Source organism: Tursiops truncatus, chromosome 8 (genome assembly GCF_011762595.2).
Source record: "Tursiops truncatus isolate mTurTru1 chromosome 8, mTurTru1.mat.Y, whole genome shotgun sequence".
NCBI lineage: Eukaryota > Metazoa > Chordata > Mammalia > Artiodactyla > Delphinidae > Tursiops > Tursiops truncatus.
In genome coordinates this window covers 43,186,667-43,211,170 of record NC_047041.1, presented here as the reverse complement: position 1 = coordinate 43,211,170, position 24,504 = coordinate 43,186,667, and the positions used below count along the sequence as shown (strand labels likewise).

Below are 24,504 nucleotides of genomic sequence, written 5' to 3'. Positions count from 1 at the left end.
ACAAACACACACACACAAACATTGATGTTACCAAGAGGAGAAATTAGTCTGATGTTTAAAATAATAAACAATTTCAAGTGATAACACATGAAATAATTCTGTTCTTTTTTTCATTGAGTTTATGGAGATGACGATAAGTTTGACTAATTCACCATTGTCTTTGGGCAAACAATGAAAACAGTTAGAGCAGTGATTCTCTAATGCAAACTTTAGTGTGCGTTAGAATCACCTGGAAGACTTGTTAACACAAATGATGAATCTCAGTGACTTTCTGATTCAGTAGTTTTTGGTAGGGCTAGAGTATTTGCATTTCTAACAAATTTACAGGCTCTGGGACTGCACTTTTGAAAACCATGTAATTTGTGGAGCATTTGTGATTATATGTCATCTAATAATTCTATGATAAGAAATGATCATCCACCGCAGTATTTGCTTTATTGCTTTGTTCCCAGTAGTTGAAGGAATTTCCTGAGTCAAGTTAAAAGTATTTTCTAATAAACATAAATGCTAATTAATTACATCTGTGGCTGTAGAGCTAGCACTTCATTTGGGAGACCTTGAAGGTGGAGTGAAAGTTAAGGCTTCCATTACACCTAGGGACTTGCTTAGATCCAAGGATCTTTTTTGATCTGCAATATTATATTTCTGCTGCAAGTAGCTTAAATTACAAGCTTTTCAAAAGGACTCAGCCATTAAATACAACCTCATAAAATCATTGTGTGTAACTTTGTGAGGATATGCGCTTCATAGTTCCAGAATAAAGTTGCACATTAGGAGAGTGAATTAGAGGGAATATAGCCAGGCGGCCTAACAGTCCCTTCTCTTCAATCTTTAGATGCATCATTGTACATTTTTCTATCTTCTTTTAGGTTTCTTTTCTCCAATTATGTCCCTGAAACTCTATGAAATGTTCAAATAAGTTAGAGTTGCACTTAAAATTAAATCAAATAAATTAAATGTACTCTGTTCTGAAGATTTAACCATGAACTTTTTCACATTTCAAACTCCAACAGGCATGGTAATGTGAAACAACTATATAGCCCAGTTTCCTAGAAAGGAGTATTCTGAATTTAAAAAGATGATATATGTGAAAACGCCTACCCAGTGCCTGCCATGTAGTAGTTGCTCAGTGTTTTTTTTTTTTTTTTTTTTAAATTCAAGTCTTTATTGAGCACTTAATATATGTCTAGAACTGTATAAGACACTGTGGAGACTAAGGAAGACATAAGATAGGGTCTCTGACCTCAAAGAGCTAGAAATTTAAAGGAAAAGACTGCATTTCTGAAACAAGAGAAAAATATAGGGAGGATGAAACTGAGTGAAAAATTGTGTGAGACAAACTCTGAAGTATCAAGAACAGAGAAGCCAATGTAGGCTAAAGTAGTTTTAAGAGAATTTGTTCTGGACTTTGAAGTGATGAGTAAGGGGGTGTGGCATTTAATCTTGGATTTAAAGAATTGACAGATAGGTATCCAGAATAAAAGCCTGGCTAAAGAAAATGGATAAGTTTTCTGAAATTGAGAATTTTTAATGCAGATCAGATCAAAGATGCTATCTGTTTTGCTAGCTAAAATAATGACAGTTTAGAGTCAACTAGTGCAACCTACTATGATTACCAGTATTTAAGAAGTTAATTGTTTTCAACTTTTTTTTACATGGAAAAATAAAAACATAGCTTAAAATCTTAGATTATAGACTGAATGAGATGCTTAGTATAGGTTTGTGTACACTGAATTCTCCATACGATCTTGAGAACTAATTACAAAAGAGAAATTTATTTTTGCCCATGTCTCTAAAGAAGAGATATACTTTCAAAATGTCTTTAATTTGTGGTTTCTGACTCTGGTGTACCATTTGAAGTCCTGACTTCATATTGCAGATTACTTTGAAATTACAGAACTAATAAAGAACATCTGTGTTAATAGCCTTACATGTCCAACAATTTGAGGGATGGTATAAAGATGGGCTGAATATAGAGTTAGAGCACAGAAATATTTCATGCTTCTCAATTCATTAGGCCTGATTTGAGGCCCTTCTCTAAGTCCAGTTCACAAGGGCGTGTGGTCCCTTGCATCTATGAGGTAGACAGGCTGGAACAGAGGTAGTGAGAGTGGAAGGGTGCTTCCTGCCTTGGCTCTGAACCCTGTGTATACAGACAGGATGGTCCAGCAGACTCACTCTCTCATACATTCCAGAATTTTTCTACTCTTAAGAAGAAATGACATTTTAAGTTTATTCTATACTAAATAGCCAAGAAGAAATTTAAGAATTCTCCTTTGGAATTTTGGATGTAAGGATTTGTATCCATTCAGCCAATCTGTGTCTTTTGGTGGGAGCATTTAGTCCATTTACATTTAAGGTAATTATCGATATGTGTGTTCCTATTCCCATTTTCTTAATTGTTTTGGGTTTCGTTATTGTAGGTCCTTTCCTTCTTTTGTGTTTCTTGCCTAGAGAAGTTCCTTTAGCAGTTGTTGTAGAGCTGGTTTGGTGGTGCTGAACTCTCTCAGCTTTTGCTTGTCTGTAAAGGTTTTAATTTCTCCATCAAATCTGAATGAGATCCTTGCTGGGTAGAGTAATCTTGGTTGCAGGTTTTTCTCCTTCAACACTTTCAATATGTCCTGCCACTCCCTTCTGGCTTGCAGAGTTTCTGCTGAAAGATCAGCTGTTAACCTTATGGGGATTCCCTTGTGTGTTATTTGTTGTTTTTCCCTTGCTGCTTTTAATATGTTTTCTTTGTATTTAATTTTTGACAGTTTGATTAATATGTGTCTTGGCGTATTTCTCCTTGGATTTATCCTGTATGGGACTCTCTGTGCTTCCTGGACTTGATTAACTATTTCCTTTCCCATATTAGGGAAGTTTTCAACTATAATCTCTTCAAATATTTTCTCAGTCCCTTTCTTTTTCTCTTCTTCTTCTGGAACCCCTATAATTCGAATGTTGGTGCGTTTAATGTTGTCCCAGAGGTCTCTGAGACTGTCCTCAGTTCTTTTCATTCTTTTTTCTTTATTCTGCTCTGCAGTAGTTATTTCCACTATTTTATCTTCCAGGTCACTTATCCGTTCTTCTGCCTCAGTTATTCTGCTATTGATCCCATCTAGAGAACTTTTAATTTCATTTATTGTGTTGTTCATCCTTGCTTGCTTCATCTTTAGTTCTTCTAGGTCCTTGTTAACTGATTCTTGCAATTTGTCCATTCTATTGTCCATTCTATCTCCAAGATTTCGGATCAACCTTACTATCATTATTCTGAATTCTTTTTCAGGTAGACTGCCTATTTCCTCTTCATTTGTTAGGTCTGGTGGGTTTTTATCTTGCTCCTTCATCTGCTGTGTGTTTTTCTGTCTTTTCATTTTGCTTATCTTACTGTGTTTGGGGTCTCCTTTTTTGCAGGCTGAAGGTTCGTAGTTCCTGTTGTTTTTTGTGTCTGTCCCCAGTGGCTAAGGTTGGTTCAGTGGGTTGTGTAGGCTTCCTGGTGGAGGGTACTAGTGCCTGTGTTCTGGTGGATGAGGCTGGATCTTGTCTTTCTGGTGGGCAGGTCCACGTCTGGTGGTGTGTTTTGGGGTGTCTGTAGACTTATTATGATTTTGGGCAGCCTCTCTGCTAATGGGTGGGGTTGTGTTCCTGTCTTGCTAATTGTTTGGCATAGGATGTCCAGCACTGTAGCTTGCTGGTCGTTGAGTGAAGCTGGGTGCTGGAGTTGAGATGGAGATCTCTCGGAGATTTTTGCTGTTTGATATTATGTGCAGCTGGGAGGCCTCTTGTGGACCAGTGTCCTGAAGTTGGCTCTCCCACCTCAGAGGCACAGCACTGACTCCTGGCTGCAGCACCGAGAGCCTTTCATCCACAGGGCTCCTTAATTCGGGATGATTCGTTGTCTATTCAGGTATTCCACAGATGCAGGGTATATCAAGTTGATTGTGGAGCTTTAATCCGCTGCTTCTGAGGCTGCTGGGAGAGATTTCCCTTTCTCTTCTTTGTTCTCACAGTTCCCAGGGGCTCAGCTTTGGATTTGGCCCCGCCTGTGCGTGTAGGTCGCCGGAGGGCGTCTGTTCTTTGCTCAGACAGGACGGGGTTAAAGGAGCTGCTGATTCGGAGGCTCTGGCTCACCCAGGCCGGGGGGTAGGGAGGGTCACGGAGTGCGGGGTGGGCCTGCAGCGGCAGAGGCCGGCGTGACGTTGCAGCCTGAGGCGCGCCGTGCGTTCTCCCGGGGGAGCCGTCCCTGGATCCCGGGACCCTGGCAGTGGTGGGCTGCACAGGCTCCCCGGAAGGGCGTGTGGCTAGTGACCTGTGTTCGCACACAGGCCTCCTGGCGGCGGCAGCAGCGGCCTTAGCGTCCCATGTCCGTCTCTGGGCTCCGCACTCTTAGCCGCGGCTCGCGCCCGTCCCTGGAGCTCTCTCAAGCAGCGTTCTTAATCCCCTCTCCTCGTGCACCAGGTAACAAAGAGGGACGTAAAAGTGCCTTGCCTTTTCGGCAGGTCCAGACCCCTCCCCGGACTCTCTCCCGGCCAGCCGCGGCGCACCAACGCCCTGCAGGCTGTGTTCACGCCGCCAACCCCAGTCCCCTCCCGGCGCTCCGACAAAAGCCGGAGCCTCAGCTCCCAGTCCCGCCCGCCCCAGCGGGCGAGCAGACAAGCCTCTCGGCTGGTGAGTGCCGGTTGGCCCGATCCTCTGCGCTGGAATCTGTCCGCTTTGCCCTCAGCACCCCTGTTGCTGTGCTCTCCTCCGCGGCTCCCAAGCTCCCCCACTCCGCCTCCCGAAGTCTCCACCCGCGAAGGGGCTTCCTAGCGTGTGGACACTTTTCCTCCTTCACAGCTCTCTCCTGCTGGTGCAGGACCCGTCCCTATCCTTTTGTCTCTCTTTAGTTTTTTCTTTTGCCCTAACCAGGTACGTGGGGGGTTCCTTGCCTTTTGGGAGGTCTGAGGTCTTCTGCCAGCGTTCAGTAGGTGCTCCGTAGGAGTTGTTCCACGCGTAGATGTATTTCTGGTGTATCTGTCGCTCAGTGTTTTTAAACATCATTTTCAAGAGTATGCGCTGGAGCAGTTATCAATAGGAAAACATTTCAAGGCAGAAGTTCATGATGTGGAATTTTAAAGAAAAAAGCTTTTTTAGACTGTCAGAATATAGGCGGAGAACATTTCAGGTGAAGGAAATAATATATTCAGAGGTAAAGTTTTTAAAGTGCAAGTTCAAGTTTAGAGCTAGAGAGCAGTTTTGCCTACATCAGTGAATTTCAACCCTGGTTGCACAGTAGAATCACCTGAGGTGTTTTTAAAATTCCAAGTGCCTGAGCCCCACTCTGTACCAATTAAATTTGAATCTCCAGGGGTCAGAGATAGGCATCAATATTAAAAACAGACAAACAAATAAAAAAAGTCTCCAGAGTGCTATTGGTAAGAAATGAAAGAGGAAAAGAAATGGAGGGACAAGTTGAAGTTTCCTATTTTTATCATCAGCCTGAAACTATGTTTATTAATTTCCCATAGGAATGTAGCACACAGACTTGAAGGCATAACATAGGGCAATTTGGGCAACTGTCACTGCCCTTCACAAAGAACTCTGAGCCATTTTGGCATCTGTAACTGCTAACAAGGTCCCTGCTGGCTTATTAGACTTTCCATCTGTGGGGAATCCTTGGACAAGACAGACCCAATAATGCATTCTGCGCCTTGCTGATATTCAATGGATGAAAATAGCAAGTCACTAAATTCATTTCACAGTGCATAATAAAAGGAGGTTTCCAAGATGTGTCAGCAAGTCAGTATAAATACTACCCCACTCCAGTGTACAGAAAAGAGTATGGGATTTTAAATCGATCAGAGCCATGGTCAATTCCTAGATTGCCTCAGTTTCTAGCTTGAATTTAGGTGTGTTTTTTAACTTCTATAAACTTAAGTCTTCTCACTGTAAAATTAGGACAATGATAATATTCATATCACAAGTAGCCCTGGGATTCAAATGAGATCATGTACTGAAAGACATTTGAAAAGTTTGATGTATAAATTATTATTATTTGTGCCTAGAATTTCCTTTTCACTTGTGCTTCCAAAAGGGAATAAAATCTCAGCAAGAGAGACTACTGATGTTGATGTAATCATTTCTATTTTTTCAAGGTGGTTTACCAGCCAAAAATTGAATTGTGTGAAGAAGTAAAATAGAAAATAATTTATTCACATTTTTATATTATTCACATCCATGACATTTTCTTTATTTTGTCACTTAACAAGCAGCAGAGTAGAGCTCTTTAAAGGTCCCTTGTAGATTTTATGGAAAGAAATGTTATCTTTCCTACTCGCAAGCTTTATAGCATGGTATTAGTGAAGGATTGAGAAGTATTTTTTTCAGTCCTTTTTTAAAAATTGAAGTATATTTTCTGTGCCATATTATATAAGTTACAAGTGTACAATATAGTGATTCACAACTTTTAAAGGTAATCCTCCATTTATAGTTATTATAAAATATTGGCTTTATTCCCCATGTTGTAAAATATATCCTTGTAGCTTATTTTATACCTAATAGTTTGTACCACTTATTCCACTACCCGTACGTTGCCCCTCCCTCCTCCCCTCTCCCCACTGGTAACCACTAGTTTGTTCTCTATATCTGTGTCTGCTTCTTCCTCGTTATGTTCACTAGCTTGTATTTTTTTTAGATTCCACATATAAGTGATATCATACAGTATTTGGCTTTCTCTGTCTGACTTATTTCACTTAGCATTATGCCCTCGGAGTACATCCATGTTGCTGCAAATGGCAAAATTTCGTTCCTTTTTTATGGCTGGATAGTATTCCATTGTATGTATGTATATATATATATATATATATAGCACATCAAGAAGTATTTTATATTTACTTTTCGATTAAATACAAAGATATGCAAGGCTCTGTTTTTGACTATGGAAAACCAAAGCAAAGTCTTTGGTCTCTGCTTCTGAGGCATTTCCAGTCTATTTTAAGAGTCAAGATATACATAGTTGATTAAAAATTGTTAATATAATAAGATTGTCTATATTAACAATCTGGTACATCACAAAGAGGTCAGCTATTTGTCCAACATGTACCCTTGAACTATTTCTGAGCACATAACACAATGTGTTCTGACAAACCCCATGCGTTTTTCTTTTTTTAACATCTTTATTGGAGTATAATTGCTTTACAATGGTATGCTAGGTTCTGCTTTATAACAAAGTGAATCAGTTATTCATATACATATATCTCCATATCTCCTCCCTCTTGTGTCTCCCTCCCACCCTCCATATCCCACCCTCTAGGTGGTCGCAAAGCACCAAGCTGATCTCCCTGTGCTATGTGGCTGCTTCCCACTAGCTAGCTATTTTACATTTGGTAGTGTATATATGTCCATGCCACTCTCTCACTTCATCCCAGGTTACCCTTCCCCCTCCCTGTGTCCTCAAGTCCATTCTCTACATCTGCATCTTTATTTCTGTCCTGCCCCTAGGTTCTTCATAACCAAAATTTGTTTTAAGATTCCATATATATCTGTTAGCATATGGTATTTGTTTTTCTCTTTCTGACATAATCACTCTGTATGACAGACTCTAGGTCCATCCACCTCACTACAAATAACTCAGTTTCCTTTCTTTTGATGGCTGAGAAATATTCCATTGTGTATATACACGACATCTTCTTTATCCGTTCATCTGTCAATGGACACTTAGGTTGCTTCCATGTCCTGGCTATTGTAAATAGAGCTGGAAGTATCATTGTGGTACATAACTATTTTTGAATTATGGTTTTCTCAGGGTATATGCCCAGTAGTGGGATTGCTGGGCCGTATGGTAGCTCTATTTTTAGTTTTTTAAGGAACCTCCATACTGTTCTCCATAGTGGCTGTATCAATTTACATTCCCACCAACAGAGCAAGAGGGTTCCCTTTTCTCCACACCCTCTCCAGCATTTATTGTGTGTAGATTTTTTGATGATGGCCATTCTGACCGGTGTGAGATGATACCTCATTGTGGTTTTGATTTGCATTTCCCTAATGATTAGTGATGTTGAACATCCTTTCATGTGTTTGTTGGCAATCTGTATATCTTCTTTGGAGAAATGTCTATTTAGCTATTCTGCCCATTTTTGGATTGGGTTGTTTGTTATTTTGATATTGAGCTGCATGAGCTGCTTATATATTTTGGAGATTAGTGCTTTGTCAGTTGCTCCATTTGCAAATATTTCCTCCCATTCTGAAGGTTGTCTTTTTGTCTTGTTTATGGTTTCCTCTGCTGTGCAAAAGATTTGAAGTTTCATTAGGTCCCATTTGTTTATTTTTATTTCCATTTCTCTAGGAGATGGGTCAAAAGGGATCTTGCTGTGATTTATGTCATAGAGTGTTCTGCCTATGTTTTCCTCTAAGAGTTTTATAGTGTCTGGCCTTATATTTAAGTCTTCAATCCATTTTAAGTTTATTTTTGTGTATGGTGTTAGGCAGTGTTCTAATTTCATTCTTTTACATGTACCTATCCAGTTTTCCCAGCACCACTTATTGAAGAGGATGTCTTTTCTCCATTGTATATTCTTGCCTCCTTTATCAAAAATAAGGTGACCATATGTGTGTGGGTTTATCTCTGGGCTTTCTATGCTGTTCCATTGATCTATATGTCTGTTTCTGTGCCAGTACCATACTGTCTTGATTCCTGTAGCTTTGTAGTATATAGTATGAAGTCCGGGAGCCTGATTCCTCCAGCTCCGTTTTCTTCTCAAGATTGCTTTGGCTATTTGGGATCTTTTGTGTTTCCATACAAATTGTGAAATTTTTTGTTCTAGTTTTGTGAAAAATGCCATTGGTACATTGATAGGGATTGCATTGAATCTGTAGATTGCTTTGGGTAGTATAGTCATTTTCACAATGTTGATTCTTCCAATCCAGGAACATGGTATATCTCTCTATCTGTTCCAATCATCTTTAATTTCTTTCATTAGTACCTTACAGTTTTCTGCATACAGGTCTTTTGTCTCCTTAGGTAGGTTTATTCCTAGGTATTTTATCTTTTTGTTGCAACGGTAAATGGGAGTGTTTTGTTAATTTCTCTTTCAGGTTTTTCATCCTTAGGGTATAGGAATGCAAGAGATTTCTGTGCATTAATTTTGTATCTTGCTACTTTACCAAATTCATTGATTAGCACTAGTAGTTTTCTGGTAGCGTCTTTAGGATTCTCTATATATAGTATCATGTCATCTGCAAACAGTGACAGCTTTACATCTTCTTTTCTGATTTGGATTCCTTTTATTTTTTTTTCTTCTCAGATTGCTGTGGCTAAAATTTACAAAACTATGTTAAATAATAGTGGTGAGTGTGGGCAACCCTGTCTTGTTCCTGATCTTAGTGGAAATGGTTTCAGTTTTCCACAATTGAAAATGATGGCTGTGGGTTTGTCATACATGGCCTTTTTTATGTTGAGGTAATTTCCCTCTATGCCTACTTTCTGGAGGGTTTTTTTTTATCATAAATGGATGGTGAATTTTATCGAAAGCTTTTTCTGCATCTATTGAGATGATCATATGGTTTTTAATCCTTCAATTTGTTAATATGGTGTATCACATTGATTGATTTGTGTATATTGAAGAATCCTTGCATTCCTGGGAAAAAACCCACTTGATCCCGGTGTATGATCCTTTTAATGTGCTGTCGGATCGTGTGTCATAATATTTTGTTCAGGACTTTTGCGTCTATATTCATCAGTGATATTGGCCTGTAGCTTTCTTTCTTTGTGACCTCTTTGGTTTTCGTATCGGGGTGATGGTGGCCTTGTAGAATGAGTTTGGGAGTGTTCCTCCCTCTGCTATATTTTGGAAGAGTTTGAGAAGGATAGGTGTTAACTCTTCTCTAAATGTTTGATAGAATTCACCTGTGAAGCCATCTGGTCCTGGGCTTTTGTTTGTTGGAAGATTTTTAATCACAGTCTTAATTTCAGGGCATGTGATTGCTCTGCTTATATTTTCTATTTCTTCCTGGTTCGGTGTTGGAAGGTTGTGCTTTTCTCAGAATTTGTCCATTTCTTCCAGGTTGTCCATTTTATTGGCATATAGTTGCTTGTAGTAATCTCTCATGATCCTTTGTATTTCTGCAGTGTCAGTTGTTACTTCTTTTTCATTTCTAATTCTATTGATTTGAGTCTTCTCCCTTTTCTTCTTGATGAGTCTGGCTAATGGTTTATCAATTTTGTTTATCTTCTCAAAGAACCAGGTTTTAGTTTTACCGATCTTTGCTATTGTTTCCTTCATTTCTTTTTCATTTATTGCTGATCTACTCATTATGATTTCTTTCCTTCTGCTAACTTTGGGGTATTTTTGTTCTTCCTTCTCTAATTGCTTTAGGCGTAAGTTTACGTTGTTTATTTGAGATGTTTCTTGTTTCTTGAGGTAGGATTGTATTGCTATAAACTTCCCTCTTAGAACCACTTTTGCTGTGTCCCATAGCTTTTGGTTCATTGTGTTTTCATTGTCATTTGTTTTTAGGTATTTTTTGATTAGCTCTTTGACTTCTTCAGTGATCTGTTGGTTATTAAGTAGTGTATTGTTTAGCCTCCTTGTATCTGTATTATTTACACATTTTTTCCTGTAATTGATATTTAGTCTCATAGCGTTGTGGTCAGGAAAGATACTTGATATGATTTCAATTTTCTTAAATTTACCAAGGCTTGTTTTGTTATCCAAAGTACGATCTATCCTGGAGAATGTTCCATGGGCACTTGAGAAGAAAGTGTATTCTGTTGTTTTTGGATGGAAAGTCCTATAAATATCAATTGAGTCCATCTTGTTTAATGTATCATTTAAAGCTTGTGTTTCCTTATTTATTTTCAATTTGTTTGGTCTGTCCATTGGTGAAAGTGGGTGTTAAAGTCCCCTACTATGATTGTGTTATTGTTGATTTTCCCTTTTATGGGTGTTAGCATTTACCGTATGTATTGAGGTGCCCCTATGTTGGGTGCATAAATATATACAATTGTTATATCTTCTTCTTGTATTTCTCCCTTGATCATTATGTAGTGTCCTTATTCGTCTCTTGTTGTACTGTTTATTTTGAAGTCTGTTTTGCCTGAGAATTGCTACTCCAGCTTTCTTTTGATTTCTATTTGCATGGAGTATCTTTTTCCATCCCCTCAGTTTCAGTCTGTATGTGTCCCTAGGTCTGAAGTGGGTCTCTTATAGATAGCATATATACAGCTCTTGTTTTTGTATCCATTCAGCCAGTCTATGTCTTTTGGTTGGAGCATTTAATCCATTTACATTTAAGGTAATTATTGATATGTATGTTCCTATTACCATTTTCTTAATTGTTTTGAGATTGTTATTGTAAGTCTTTTCCTCCTCCTGTGTTTCTTGCTTAGAGAAGTTCCTTTAGCATTTGTTGTAAAGCTGGTTTAGTGGTGCTGAATTCTCTTAGCTTTTGCTTGTCTGTAAATGTTTCAATTTCTCTGTCGAATCTGAATGGGGCTTACTGGGTAGAGGAATCTTGGTTGTAGGTTTTGTCCTTTCACCACTTTAAATATATTCTGCTACTCCCTTTTGGCTTGCAGAGTTTCTGCTGAAAGATCAGCTGTTAACCTAATGGGGATTCCCTTGTATGTTATTTGTTGTTTCTCCTTTACTGCTTTTAATATTTTTTCTTTGTATTTAATTTCTGATAGTTTGATTGATAAGTGCTTTTGTGTGTTTCTCCTTGAGTTTACCCTGTATGGGACTCTCTGCACTTCCTGGACTTGATTAACTATTTCCTTTCCCATATTAGGGAAGTTTTCATCTATAATCTCTTCAAATATTTTCTCAGTCCCTTTCTTTTTCTCTTCTTCTTCTGGAACCCCAATAGTTTGAATGTTGGTGCATTTAATGGTGTCCCTGAGGTCTCTGAGACTGTCCTCAATTCTTTTCATTCTCTTTTCTTTATTCTGCTCTGCAGTAGTTATTTCCACTAATTTATCTTCCAGGTCACTTATCCGTTCTTCTGCCTCAGTTATTCTGCTATTGATTCCTTCTAGAGAATTTTTAAATTTCATTTATTGTGTTGTTCATCATTGCTTGTTTGCTCTTTAGTTCTTCTAGGTCCTTGTTAAACGTTTCTTGTATTTTCTCCATTCTATTTTTAAGATTTTGGATCATCTTTCCTATTATTACTCTGAATTCTTTTTCAGGTAGACTGCCTATTCCCTTTTCATTTGTTTGGTCTGGTGGGTTTTTAGCTTGCTCTTTCATCTGCTGTGTATTTCTCTGTCTTCTCATTTTGCTTAACTTACTGTATTTGGGTTCTCCTTTTCGCAGGCTACAGGTTTGTAGCTCCCGTTGTTTTTGGTGTCTGCCCCCAGTGGCTAAGGTTTGTTCAGTGGGTTGTGTAGGCTTCATGGTGGAGGGGACTAGTGCCTGTGTCCTGGAGGATGACTCTGGATCTTGTCTTTCTGGTGGGCAGAACCACGCCCGGTGGTGTGTTTTGGGGTGTCTGTGACTTATTATGATTTTAGGCATCCTCTCTGCTAATAGGTGGGGTTGTGTTCCTATCTTGCTAATTGTTTGGCATAGGGTGTCCAGCACTGTAGCTTGCTTGTCATTGAGTGGAGCTGGGTCTTAACGTTGAGATGGAGATCTCTGGGAGAGTTTTCGCTGTTTAATATTACATGGAGTTGGGAGGTCTGTGGTTGACCAATGTCCTAAACTCGGCTCTTCCTCCTCAGAGGCACAGGCCTGACAGCCAGCTGAAGCACCAAGGACCTGTCAGCCACACGGCTCAGAAGAAAAGGGAGAAAAATGAAAGAAAGAAAGAAAGAAAGAAAGAAAGAAAGAAAGAAAGAAAGAAAGAAAGGCAAAAATAAAATAAAGTTATTAACATAAAAATAATTATTAAGAATAAAAACTTAAAAAGTAATTTAAAAAGAGGAAAAAAAGAAAAAGGAAAGAAAGAAGAGAGCAACCAAACCAAAACACAAATCCACGAATGATAATAAGCACTAAAAATGATACCTAAAAAATAAAAAGAAAATGGACAGACAGAACCATAGGTAATATGGTAAAACCAAAGCTATACAGACAAAATCAAGCAAAGCATACACATACACACTCACAACAAGAGAAAAAGGATAAAAACGTATATATTGTTCCTTCCAAAGTCCACCACCTCAATTTTGGGATGATTCGTTGTCTATTCAGGTATTCCACAGATGCAGGGTACATCAAGTTGATTGTGGAGATTTAATCCGCTGCTCCTGAGGCTGATGGGAGAGATTTCCCTTTCTCTTCTTTGTTCGCACAGCTCCCGGGGTTCAGCTTTGGATTTGGCCCTGTCTCTGTGTATAGGTCACCTGAGGGTGTCTGTTCTTCGCCCAGACAGGACTGGGTTAAAGGAGTAGCAGATTAGGGGGCTCTGGCTCGCTCAGGCTGGGTGGAGGGAGGGGTATGGAATGTGGGGTGAGCCTGCGGCGTTAGAGGCCGGCGTGACATTGCACCAGCCTGAGGCGTGCCGTGTGTTCTCCCAGGGAAGTTGTCCCTGGGTCATGGGACCCTGGCAGAGGCAGGCTGCACAGGCTCCCGGGAGGGGTGGTGTGGATAGTGACCTGTGATTGCACACAGGCTTCTTGGTGGCTGCAGCAGTAGCCTTAGTGTCTCATGCCCATCTCTGGAACTCATTTAGGTGGCACTCTTAATCCCTTCTCATCGCGCACCCCAAACAATGCTCTCTTGCCTCTTCGGCAGCTCCAGACTTTTTCCCGGACTCCCTTCTGGCTAGTTGTGGCACACTAGCCCCCTTCTGGCTGTGTTTACTCAGCCAACCCCAGTCCTCTCCCTGGAATCTGACCTCCGAAGCCTGAGCCTCAGCTCCCAGACTAGACTCGCCCCGGCAGGTGAGCAGACAAGCCTCTCGGGCTGGTGAGTGCAGGTCAGCACTGATCCTCTGTGTGGGAATCTCTCCACTCTGCCCTCTGCACCCCTGTTGCTGCGCTCTCCTCTGTGGCTCTGAAGCTTCCCTCCCACCACCCCCCGTATCCGCCAGTGAAGGGGCTTCCTATTGTGTGGAAACCTTTCCTCCTTCACAGCTCCCTCCCACTGGTGCAGGTCCCGTCCCTATCCTTTTGTCTCTGTTTTTTCTTTTTTCTTTTGCCGTACCCAGGTATGTGGGGAGTCTCTTGCCTTTTGGGAAGTCTGAGGTCTTCTGCCAGCGTTCAGTGGGTGTTCTGTAGGTGTTGTTTCACATGTAGATGTATTTCTGATGTATTTGTGGGGAGGAAGGCGATCTCCACATCTCACTCCTCTGCCATCATGGAGGTCTCTCCCCCATGTGCTTCTTATTCACATATCCTTCATAATAACATTGGAGACTTTCCTAGGTGCAACATCTGGAAAGTTAGCAAAAGAAGTGAGTAAAGAAACACTAGCCCTGCTGAAAACACTCTTAGAATAGCAATTCTAGTTTCCAGAATCACCCCGAACCATCTATTGTTGACTGAGGGCAAGCAGCAGGCAGGTTTCTGCAGAGAAATGGAGTTCAGGAGGAGAGAAGTGTCTGGTACTAGGATGGACCCTGGTGGTGGAGATTTGTGGCAAAAGAGGCTTTTCTGCAGTGGGAGCATTCCATCTTCTTGGCTAGCAGCTCTCATGATAGGCACCCATTTATCAAATGCAACAAGCTTAGAGAAATGATAGCTATTACTCAGGAAGCACTCATTTTGTGCCAGATTCTATACTAGATGCATCACACCTGTCATCAAAAAAATCCTCATCAGACTATGAGAGATGGGCATTAATTATTCCCTCTCTTACCAATGAAGAACTGAGACTCACAAAATATAACTTGACAAAGGTAATACTTTCACTAAGTAACACAGAATTTAAACCCAGGTTGCTTAGCTCTAAAAATCTTTTCTGTACAGCAGTATCTTCAAATTGGGATAGATACTACTATAGGTTCACTAAGACTTTCTAAAGGGTACATGGCACAAAGAGTTCTAAAGAAATTTATTTCCAGATCTTCCTCCCATCTGTTGTTTTCTAAAATGAATCTGAATGAGAAGCCTCCTGAATGTTCTTCTTTACCACCTCCCCTTTCACAATCTCCCTTCGACTTTTCAGAAGAAAGTCATACCTCTCACCTAAACTGGATCCATTCTCATCACTAAGCATGCACAGAAGGGGTAAAAATTTACAGGGTACCAAAGCAGTGGAGAACTCAAAATATCAGTGCCATTGTCGCTGAAGTGAATGACTTTAATGACTAGGTAGCAAATGTCTTGAAATTTGGGTCCTTTGTAAATAGATCCATAAATTAGAAGATTGCTTTCAGCAAAGACTTCTTGATTGTGTTGTCACTGATGGATCAGATTATTTTGATGCTGAATCAGTTAAGTCATTTTGGGCATATATAACTTAAAAAGGAGTTCAAGTAATTAAGTGAAATTCCCTCAAAAATCTTTTCATTACCATCTAGTTTTTTATGAGAATAAAGTTTCTCAGGACTGTGATTTAGTTTGTAAAATTTAGAATAGAAAATATGCTGAGCCTTATGTTTTCTATCAATGAGTAATATTCATCCATGGATGCATGCAATAATTTTTAATTAACAATCTTTCACAAATATTATTAAGAAATAAATTTTCAATAAAATTTTACTTCTGTATTTAATAGCTTATTTTGTAAAATATTTAATGTTTATGTCATTCCAATAAATTGTGTATTACTAAAAACTATAAGGATAACAATCCAGATTATATTGGTCCCATGAAATTTTTAAAAAGTAATTTTAATTTTTATACCTATTTTGTTGTAGAAAAGTATGATAGGCTGATGAGTTTTTTAAAAATACATTTCAAGAATAACATACAACATTTAGGTATAATTTTGTAATAAAATAGAATAAAAACATGAGATCAAGTGAAAAAGGAAATCCTATAAAATTTTAGACTATAATAGAAGAGTTTGTTTAGGTACTTTTGATATGGATGAGGGTAAATATCAAATCATTTAATGTGCATACATTTTTATAAAGTGATAATACATTTTTATTTTAAAACTTATACTATTTGCAACATCTATCCCTGAACTTTTATCCTCTGAAACTATATACAATTATGATTAAAGCAACTTAGAATCTACTTAAAAATATGTGAGAGCATACATAAAACTTGGTTTTAAAACTTTCATTTGGTGCTACTCAAGGATAAAAGCTTAAAGACCATTGTTCTACAGACCTTTTCCCCCCATGATATGACTTATTGCTAATAAGAAAGACAGTACACCAGTTCATTCAAGAGCTTAAGCTCTGGAATAAAACACACTGGTGTTTCAGCCTTCTCTTATTTTTAATCTTAATCTTTTTAATCTTAGACAAGTTACTTCAGCTCTCTAAACTGCTTTATCCAAATCTGTATAATGGAGATTATGAAGATAAGCTGTAGAATCATTGTGAAGATTACATGAAATTAATCATGTTAAGCTTTTAGAAAAATTCCTGAACATAGTAAGTGCCATGTATATACAATCATAAACGTTTTCATAGACAAGAGATTTCAGAGGGGAGATAAGTGTATGTTCTTGGGCTGTGGTTCCAGAGGGAATGGGGCTTGGTATGGTTTCAGAGAATGAGTACATAAAGCTCAAAAGGAGGGGAAAAAAATCGTCCGCTGAGGCGGCAGAAATACTATGAGCCACAATGGTGGGAGAGCACAAATCTTCAAATGGAAAAGTGAAGAGCTGCACTTTAAAAATGAAGTTGACAACAAAATAATCCTAATTGTATGAAATGAAGCTAGATTTCCTCTGCCCATGCCCTAATGCCTGCACTGTTTCTATCCTACCTTTTTAAAAAAATTATAATCTTACAGTTTCTGTTTTCTTATATTTCTGAATTTGAAATTCAGCATGTCCTTGGCCATAGTCCCTCAACTTGACTCCTACTTACAGTTTAACTCTGTTACTCCTACTTCTTTGTCTGGCTCTGAATCTGAGTTCTACTTATGTTTTGTGTTTTCCCTGAATGGACTCTGAAATGATATCATACTCTACCTCTTCCCTGGGAGTATGTGGGAGAGAACACAAAACATCAAGAGGTCAGATGTTGAAGTCTAATTGATATGGGTTAAAATCCCAACTCAACCACGACCTGTGTAGGCTTGGGAAACTCAGAACTTGTCTGAGCCTCAGTTTTCTCTTTTTTTCAATGGGGATACTTTCTAATCAACAGAGTTGCTATAAAGGCTGAAGGACTTATGTCACAAAAAGCAATAGCTCAATTAACATTCAGAAAATAATAATTCTTACTATAATTACTATTCCTTTTGCAATGAATGGAGCCATTTAATGGAGTCCTGCTTAACTTTGAAATAAATATTTTGCAAAATAAAACACATTACCTGATGTCCTCTAGACAGTTGAACATGAAATGTAATGTCAAAAGTCACAAATTTCATGTTTTCTCTGGAACCAGAAAAAAAAATGAAAAGTAACCACCAGAACTGGAAAGCAAGGGAACACATAAAGGCTGGAAAGATCTGTTTCTACGTACTGTTACAGACTGAAGTGAGAGTGACTGTGTTGATTATTATAAAAAGGTTTTACTACTTTTCAGGATCTAAAGGAGGAATAATAGGCAGAAGCAACAGAATGGAACACAGACTGGCTTAGCCTATTCCATTGGTTAATCAGTCCGTTGTGACCAGATTGACACCATTCAACTCTACAAAGATTTATTAAATACTCACTGGGCATCTAGAATGTACAGAATCCCAATACAGAATGAATTTTATGGTTGATTTTATTACTTTGAATCAGGCTTTCAATTGTAGTTGTAAACCAAATGAGAAAATCATTTAGATTTTAAATCATTAAGACAAACTAATTTTTTTTTTCAATTTTCTTTTTGTCAACAGGATTTGCTAGTCCGCTTACTGGGATAGCAGATGCCTCCCAAAGCAGTATGCACAATGCCTTGCACATCTACATGAATGGAACGATGTCCCAAGTACCGGGATCTGCCAACGATCCCATTTTCCTTCTTCATCATGCATTTGTCGACAGGTTGGTTAGCACTTCTTCATAAATTATGTGCTTATTTGTTTTAAATGTAGTGGATGGCACGAAGATATACAAAAAGCCAACAGGCACATAAAGGTACGCACACCATCACTAGTCATTAGGGAAGCACAAATTAAAACCAAAATGAGATAGTACCTCATGCTTGTTAGAATGGCCATCATCAAAAAAAACAAGAGATAAATGCTGTCCTGGATGTGCAGAAAAGGGAATCCTTGTGCGCTATTGGTGAAATTGTAAACTGGTATAGCCACTATGGAAAACAACATAGAGGATTCTCAAAAAAATATAAATAAAACTGCCAAATGATCTGGCAATTCCAATTCTGGGAATATATCCAAAGGAAACAAAACCTCTAACTTGTAAAGGACACCCCCATTTTCATAGCAGCATTATCTACAATACCTAAGATATGGGAACAACATAAGGTCCATCAATGGATGAATGGCTGAAGAAGTTATCACCATCTCTACCTCACTCATGTTTCAGGAACATGGACATGATATCAAATAACTAAGTGACTATTAGCCCGGAAGATTATTAGGCAGGTTTTTATTGCCTTCTTGGCAACTCTAATATTATAAGAATTAAATAATATTCCAAGTCAAGTTTTATTTAAGAATTAGTTTTTAAGAAAGTATATAAGCACCAAAATTATGATAACAATATAACATCAAAACCACCAAAACTATACATCAAGGAGGGAGGAAGATTGTGGGGGAAAACATCTTACCAGAACAGATAGACTGAACTCTGTTTACTGAGTCATTTTTATATCATATTGTCTTTGTGAATTTTTGGCATTTTTTTGATATTTAGTGCCATCCCATGAACTTTAAAGAAGCTAGATTTCCTAGATACCTTGATGCCCCAGACAAGGAATATGCAAACTATGGCTTATAGGCCAAATCTGTCTCCTACCTTATTTGTAAATAAAGTTTTATTAGAACACAACCACAATCATTCATCTACATATTGTCTATGGCTGCTTTCACACTACAATGGCCAAGTTGAACCAAGACCATATAGTGCACAAAATAGAAAAGATTTAGTTCCTGGCCCTTTACAGAGAAAGTTTCCTGACCCCTACCAAACCAGTGAATTCCATATTTATATGCCAGGTAAGAGAAAGAGGTTGATCTTTATCTAGCCCACCTATATCTATATTTATAGAAAATGCTATAACTGAATTCAATGTCTGGAGGCATTTTTTTAAATAGAGATAAAGCTATTATGAAGATATACAGCTTTTAGAAGCCACTCTCCCACCTTTGAAAATTAAAATTTTCTCTTTCTTAGAATTCTCTGTTAATCCTATCTTACTATTAGATACCTGCATGATTATTAAAGTAACTCAAAAATAATAAGCAAATGTCAAAGTAGTTTCTCATTCAGCCCTTGTAGGCAAGCTGATGAAGATTCTGGGGATGGAGAGGGAGGAAAAATCATCATTATAAAGAAGGATAGAGACCTGCGGATTGCCACAAAGTACTGTGGCATCTGAGCTTTCCTCTCAAGTCTCTTCTTAATAGAGATGCATTTCTTCAATCAGGTGATCTTTTCGCTGCTGTTCAGTTATTCACAAATATATTTATTGAGCACCTACTATGTGCTGAGTACATTTGCCTGAATATTCCACATTCATTGTTGCTTCTATGCATTGCACTTACCAGTCTCCAAATCTGGAACATATTTTCCTTGACTTATCTAATTTCTATACAATCTTCAAGACTAGTTTCAATTGTTAGCTCTTCCATGAAGAATGACCATGCCTATCTAAAATCATTTCTCTCATCTAAGGGTGTGTTGGAGCCAGCCCAAATTGGCTAGCAAGATTGAATTATGTACATATTTTCCCAACTTTGCATTCAGTGACCTCAGGCTGTAGCTTGAAACCAGTATTGGTAGGAGTGTTTACATCAGGAAACTGGCAAGTGCTACAAATCAGGGCTTTCACTCTGAGAGAGCTGGTTGTTAAAATAATGGCCAGCATACCGCTGCTCCCATCTGTTAACTCACATCACTTTCTCTCTCTACTTCTTATTTTGGACACATCATTTATATCGTTCTTATTGATTATGTGCTTTCCTTACTGATTATTTGTGCTTTGTCTCTATGACTAATCTCTGAGCTACTTAATGGTGGGACCCACGCCTTGAATTCTATTTGCTTTTCTCACAATGTTTTCTTTAGCTTGTAATTAGTAGACGTGTAATACATTTCTATCAAATGAATAAATGATTGAAAACAAACTTAGCAAGTTACATTTATCATAGCTACAAAGGAAACTGCAGAGAAATCATTTTAACTAAAAAACACTTTTTGCAAGTCTTGTAAAACACAAATCATTCAATGCTATAAACATGTTTTAAGATTTATCATGTTAAAAAAAAAAGATTCAGCATGTTTTAGATTTAGCAAGGTCTAGACCATTAGACCTTGTTTTAGGCACTGATTAAACAGAATAATGAGACAAGATCACTGGCTTGAAAAAACTTAGTCCAGTGGGAAATACAAACAAGTAAACAACTATAGTACATTATAATTCACACAGTCGTAGGAGACATTCTTGGAAAGCTACATAAAAAGGATGATATATGAACTGAGCCCTGAAGAGCAGCAGGCCTACAAGACAAGAATGGATAATCAGGGATTGAGAACATAACTCTTACCTCATTGAAACCAAGCACAAGCTCAAAGTATGAACTGAAGAAGAAAATGAAGCTTAGGGTCCAAAATAAGGAAATATGCCTCAGTGGCCAGTTAGCTCACCACCAAAATGTGCCATTGTTGGGCAAATAAAGACATAAAGTAATTACAGTTATCTCTACCACTTTTAAGTAAAAAAAAGGAAAAATCAGAGAATGGATCTAATACAATGATTTTAAAATATAATATGTATTTAGTTTTTACTATGTGCTAGGCACTGTTATAAACTCTTTACAAGTTTTATTTTATTTAATCCACACCAACAAGTCTGTAATGTTCTAGATTAAAAAAGAGAGATGGAGAAGTTCAGTAACTGTCCCAAGACTACACAGCTAGTAAAGTGTGGAGTTGAGAGTTAAACAATGCAGTCTTACTACAGAGCCATGTTCTTAACCACTGTGGAGAATTCCTTGCAAAATGCAAAGACAAGTTTTCCTTCTGACTGCTCTTAGACTGAGGATAAATCATTTTCATTAAAAATTCATTCATTCAGCAAACATTTTAAGTTTCTTCTATATTCTAGATCCCATGCCATGTACCACGCCTTTTTAATTTATTGGTATGAATGACCTCCAGAGGCTTATAGTCCTTCAAAAAAGATAGAAAAGGGAAAAAAAAAAAACCAACATAGCAATGTAGCACTGTCTATAACAGAAGTGTAAGGGGTATGTGAATCCAGAGAAGGAAGAGCTTAAATTATATAAGAATGGCCCAAACTGGAAGCACCTGACAACATCAAATGCTGGTGAAGATGTGGAGCTACAAGAACTCTCATTCATTGCTGGTGGAAACGCAAACTGGTGCAACCAACTTGGAAGACAGTGTGCAGCTTCTTATAAAACTAAACATATTCTTACCATACGATCCAGTAATCATGCTCCTTGGTGTTTACACAAAGGAGTTGAAAATATATGCCCACACAAAACCCTGCACATGGATGTGTATAACAACTTTATGATTTCCAAAACTTGGAGGCAAGCAAAACGTCCTTCAGTATGTAAGTGGATAAATAAATGGTGGTACATCCAGACAATGGGATATTATTTAGTACTACAAAGAAATGAGCTATCAAGCCATGAGAAAACATGGGAAAAACTTAAATATATATTACTAAGTAAGAGAAGCCAATCTGAAAACGTTATGTATTGCATGGTTCCAACTATATAACATTCTGGTAAAAGCAAAACTGTGGACTTTATAAAATGATCAGTTGTCGAGGTTGAGGGCATGAGGAATGGATAGGCAGAACACAAAGAATTTTTAGGGCAGTGAAAAAACTGTATGATAGCATAATGATGGATATGTCATTATACATTTGTCCAAACGCATAGAATGTATAACACCGGTAGTGAACCCTAAGGTAACCTATGGATTTTAGGTGACTATGATATGACATCGTAGGTTCATCAGTTATAACAAATGCACCATTCTGCTGGGGGATGATGATAAGGGGGAGGCTATGCATGTGGGGGGGGAAGGGGATATTAGGAAATCTCTGTATCTTCCTTTAATTTTGTTGTAAGCCTAAAACATCTCTTTTAAAAAAGTCTTAAAAAGAAAGATAAGTATGGTTGTGACCTACTTAACATTTTTAAATAACTGAAATTATGACTGGTAACACTATACTGTTGTTGCCTAATATCAGATAGTGCACCATCAGGACTCTGATAAATAGAAATGTGATATGGACAGTGAGGGAACTGATGAATCTCTAAGAACTTGTCATAAAGCATACAATTTAGAAAAAAATTAACGACATTTACTTATACAAATTTAACCGAGGGAAGGCTGAGTAGCTCTTCTTATTTGAGTACTCTTCCCATGTTACTCATCAATAGTAACTAATAAATGAACCTAAGTATTTCTAGCATCTCTCTCTTTGTAAGGTGAAATAACAAACCTTTGTAATTTTCCAGAAATCACAAAGGTCATTTAAAAGATATTATACAAGATTTATGTCACTTGTTTTTATATTTAGGATCTGATTTGGGCAAGGCAAAATCAAAGTTGTCAGAGGAAACTTGGACACGATTAAGTAGGATTATGAGTGCCAATATCATATATTTCATGATATTTTTAATGAAAGTGTCAATAAAACATTTTAAAGTTAAAAGAAAAGAAGGTAACAGGATTGTAAAGAACCTTAGTGCTTTTATAAGTGAGGAACAAGAAACCTTTGCTCTTTTTTCCTTTCCTAAACAGTCAAGAGTATAATACAGGCAACGAAAAGCTCAGGAAATTATTCTAGTTAGACAGAAAATATCTGCTATCTAAAAAGTAAGAAAAAAAATCCTTTATATTGTAGGCAAGGGCCATAAGCAATATTATCAGTCAGTAAGTCAGTAAGTAAGTAAGTAAATAAATAAATAAATAAAAATTCAGTAAGTAAGTAAGCCAAGTCAGTAAGGCCATCAAAATTGAGAATATTTTAAGGTTTTTAACAAATTTTATAACTTATTTTTCAAACTTAGGTATTATAAACCAGGTCAAATAAAATTCACTTTCCAAATTTCATCCTTCATTGGCTCCTTCATATCCTGGAACATACTGGCACTTTAAGACAGACTTTAGGGGCTCCGCCAGATGAGCACTAATTTCATTATAACATTAAGATGTTATTAACATGCAGTGTTAATAAAGATAGTCATTGTTTATCTTTAAATGAGCCAATAAATATTTTTTTAAAAAAGAATTCCATTGTATGACTGCACCATTCTTTAGTAATCACTTAGTCACTAATTAACAGGCTTTTTTTTTTGCGGTACGCGGGCCTCTCACTGTTGTGGCCTCTCCCGTTGTGGTGCACAGGCTTCAGACGCGCAGGCTCAGCGGCCATGGCTCATGGGCCTAGCCACTGCGGGGCATGTGGGATCTTCCCGGACCGGGGCACAAACCCGTGTCCCCTACATCGGCAGGCAGACTCTCAACTACTGCGCCACCAGGGAAGCCCCAGGCATTTTGATTCTTTTTTAAACTATATATATGTGTATGTTTGTGTGTGTTTATATTATGTATATATATATATGTATATATATATATAATTGTGAACATTTGTGAGTATAGCTAAAGAATAGATTTTTCACATTGGAATTGAAAGGTGAGAGGTTAAATACATTTAAAATTTGTTGATATTTCCAAACTGCCTTCCAAAAATGATTGTGTTTGCTACATTTCCAGAAATAGAGAATGAAAGTATGTTGTCACCCTGTACCCTCATTTGCACTAGATGTCATCAAATGTATTAATCTTTTTAACTCTGAAAAGTAGAAAAATATTTATTTGTATTTTTGTTTCCTAGACATGTTATAGATTAATTATACTTTTTTTTAAAATGTCTATTTACATTCTTTGCTGTTTTATATTAGGTTAATTTGTCTTTTTATTATTGAATTATATAGGCCCCTCATAAATTTTTAGTTGACCTTTTTTGTCATAAACATTACAAATATTTTTTGCAGTTTTAATCATCATTTAAATATTATGGTATGTTTCTTGGTGTTCAGAAATTAATATCTGATCTTTTATATAATCTTTTATATTCAATCTCTGTTCACAACTTCAGAGTCTTTAACTCTTTGTTCCTCAGTATTCTCATCTGTAAAAAGAGTGGATTGATCTAAAGCTCCATGGTTCCTTCTGGACTTTACAATCCTCTGGATAATGTGTTTTTGAAGAAATGACAGTAGAATGCATTAGCACAATTACAGGGCTTTAGCAGGTTTCTTAGTGACAGCTTAATCATGCTTTTAGTTATGATTAATAGGTAACT

General features: G+C 37.7%; 1 protein-coding gene across 1 annotated transcript in view; it reads left to right on the top strand.

The window, feature by feature from the left end:
• Nucleotides 1–24,504, top strand: part of TYR (tyrosinase) — a 117,887-nt gene that overhangs the window by 45,065 nt on the left and 48,318 nt on the right. The window contains exon 3 of the mRNA XM_019948807.2: nt 17,864–18,011. Coding sequence (XP_019804366.1) covers nt 17,864–18,011 — 148 coding nt within the window. The remainder of the gene's footprint in view (nt 1–17,863; nt 18,012–24,504) is intronic.